This window comes from Limulus polyphemus, unplaced genomic scaffold (assembly GCF_000517525.1).
Source record: "Limulus polyphemus unplaced genomic scaffold, Limulus_polyphemus-2.1.2 Scaffold6331, whole genome shotgun sequence".
NCBI lineage: Eukaryota > Metazoa > Arthropoda > Merostomata > Xiphosura > Limulidae > Limulus > Limulus polyphemus.
Window position 1 is genome coordinate 35578 of NW_013671941.1, and position 2740 is coordinate 38317.

General features: G+C 35.0%; 1 protein-coding gene across 5 annotated transcripts in view; it reads right to left on the reverse strand.

The window, feature by feature from the left end:
- The window catches only part of LOC106473616 (sodium/glucose cotransporter 4-like), a 58396-nt gene that overhangs the window by 34285 nt on the left and 21371 nt on the right, over positions 1 to 2740 (reverse strand). For all 5 annotated transcript variants that reach the window (XR_002613736.1, XM_013934300.2, XM_022402025.1 and 2 more), the window contains exons 4-5: positions 1662 to 1721; positions 935 to 1039 (exon numbers count right to left, since the gene is read on the reverse strand). Coding sequence is in view for 4 of the 5 variants with exons in the window: in XM_013934300.2 (XP_013789754.2) it covers positions 935 to 1039; positions 1662 to 1721 (165 nt within the window). In the remaining variant the exon portion in view is untranslated. The remainder of the gene's footprint in view (positions 1 to 934; positions 1040 to 1661; positions 1722 to 2740) is intronic.

Consider the following 2740-nt stretch of genomic DNA (forward strand, 5'->3'; position numbering starts at 1 on the left):
GCCGGGCCTGTTTGTTTTGAATTTCGAACAAAGCTACACGAGGACTTTCTGCGATAGCCGTCCCTAATTTAGTAGTGATAAACTAGAGGGAAGGCAGCTAGTCAACACTACCCACCGCAAACTCTTGGGCTACTATTTTACTTAAAATAGTAGGATTGACTGCCAGCATGTTCGGTGACAGGGATTCGAACCCGTGACCCTCAGATTGTGAGTGGAGCATCTTAACCCCCAGGCCCTTCCACGGCTGAGATACAGTATTTTTCTAGATTGTCCTGGTACCCCAAATTAAACCATATTTATTTGTATTCTGACATGGAAGGATATCCTCATCTTAACAATTTTAAATCTTCAATCTCAACACATCTTTATAATCTGAGGATATAAATATTTTGAATCAGAAACAACTGTTAAATACCAAAAGTGATCAATTTTCGGTGGCATCACATTACCTACGAATGCCCAAAAATATCAACATGTAGCTATGATACATTCTGTTCCATCGCGATTTTATATGGCTGTGATTGTTACGTGACTTCTGAGTTGCATATTCAAAATAGTGTTAATATAACTTATTTAACACTTTGTATAGGCCTGGCATGGCCAGGTGGTTAGGGCGCTCGACTCGCAATCTGCGGGTTCGAATCCCCGTCACACCAAACATGCTCACCCTTTCAGCCGTGTGGGCATTATAATGTGACGGTCAAAGACGTTGGAAAAAGAGTAGCCCAAGAGTTGGCGGTGGGTGGTGATGACTAGCTGCCTTCCCTCTAGTCTTACACTGCTAAATTAGGGACGGCTAGCGCAGATAGCCCTCGCGTTGCTTTGCGCGAAATTCATAACAAACCAAATCAAACCTACCCTTACCTGGTTATGAACAGCGTAATAATAAATTTACTTATATTCTGTTAAGGAATAAGAACATAAATGAGCTTACTGATATCTTAGTGAAGACATAGAGTAACAGTGCTAATGTTGACAAATAAATTCTTATACGTTGTCCTCCGAATCTTTTCCTGAGATATTCTGGCATAGTGTACACCTTAAAGTAGAAGCAAACATTCAGTAGTTAATGAAAATATCAGGTTTGAAAAACAATAGTGGTATATTCAAGATTATCGATGGTAACACCCAATTAATAACAATTCTTAGTATAATTATAACTATAAGTAAAGTTTATACGCAATATAAATTTGTTTACTTAATTCGTTCAAAACAGAATTGGTTCCTACAGTTAACTGACGTATAATTAATATTAGCAGGTTTTATGGGTTCTTAGATTTAACTGATTTATAATTAGGCTTAGCAGGGTTTTATGGGCTTTCAGGGTTAACTTATCTATAATTATGCTTAACAGGTTTATATGGGTTCTCAGAGTTAAATAATTTATAATTAGGCTTAGCAGGTTTTAAAGATTCCTAGAGTTAACTGACTTATAATTAATATTAGCAGGTTTTATGGGCTCCTAGATTTAACTGATTTATAATTAGGCTTAGCAGGGTTTTATGTGCTTTCGGGTTAACTTATTTATAATTATGCTTAACAGGTTTATATGGGTTCTCAGAGTTAACTAGTTTATAATTAGGCTTAGCAGGTTTTAAAGATTCCTAGATTTAACTGACTTATAATTAGGCTTAACAGGTTTTACGGTAAAAAAAACTTACCCCAGCAGCAGTGTAGACGGGAACAAAGAGCCAGCCCAATATTAACATTACAAACATAGCCTAAGAGAGAGAGAGAGAGAAAAAAATAATTAGAATAACCAACTAGCAGTACTGTTTAGCACAATTTTTATTGTTTTTATTTATTAATTAAGTTTATTTACTTTCTTTATTATATTAGTGACATCTAAATAAATTAAGCAAGATATATATGTATGGAGTTTGAGTTGTTTTTACTCAGCCCAGGGAACTTACAGGCTCCTAATTTTTCTTCTGAATTATTCATCAGGCAATGTAATTTTTTTATCATTACCAAAATCATGAATTTCGATAAGAAAAAAAACATGAAACACACGTTGACTTTGTTATTCAATACAATAAGTACAATGAGTTAAAGTCGATTTGGGAAAACCCCTCATGAATAACTCTGGATAAGGTTGTTTGGTTGAAGTTAAGCACAAAGCTACACAATGGGCTATCTGTGCTCTGCCTACTATGGGTATCGAAACCCGGATTCTAGCGCTGTAATCTGGATAAGGACAAATCGAAAAGAAGACTAAGCCAGAATTCATAATTTTGGTGATGAGAAAAAACTATATTATGTTATTTTTAAGTTAAGCACAAAGCTACACATGGGCTATCTGTGCTCTGCCAAACCATGGATATCGAAATCCGGTTTCTCGCGTTGTAAGTCCGTAGACATGCGGTCTCACTGGGAGGATTATATTAGGTAAGATAGAATGCATACTAAGGTAAATGTCCATAATGTAATTTTAAAACTTCCTCTTTATATATTATTGGATCTCTTATATTTCTTTGTTTCTTTACGCACAAAGATGCACAGTGGGTTATCTGCAGAGAAGGAACCTCTAATTTTAGCGTTATAAGCTTACGCTGAGCCACCGAGAGGCGGATCTCTTTGAACAAAGGTTTTTTATTACTTTGACAAGATTTAAATGACATAGGACATTATAACATTATTATTAGTAAGAAAATAATTATCATCAAACTGCATTAACTTGTTAAATAGTGAAAGTAAAGTTGAAATAACTTCAATACTTTTTAATTTTTCTATGTAATTT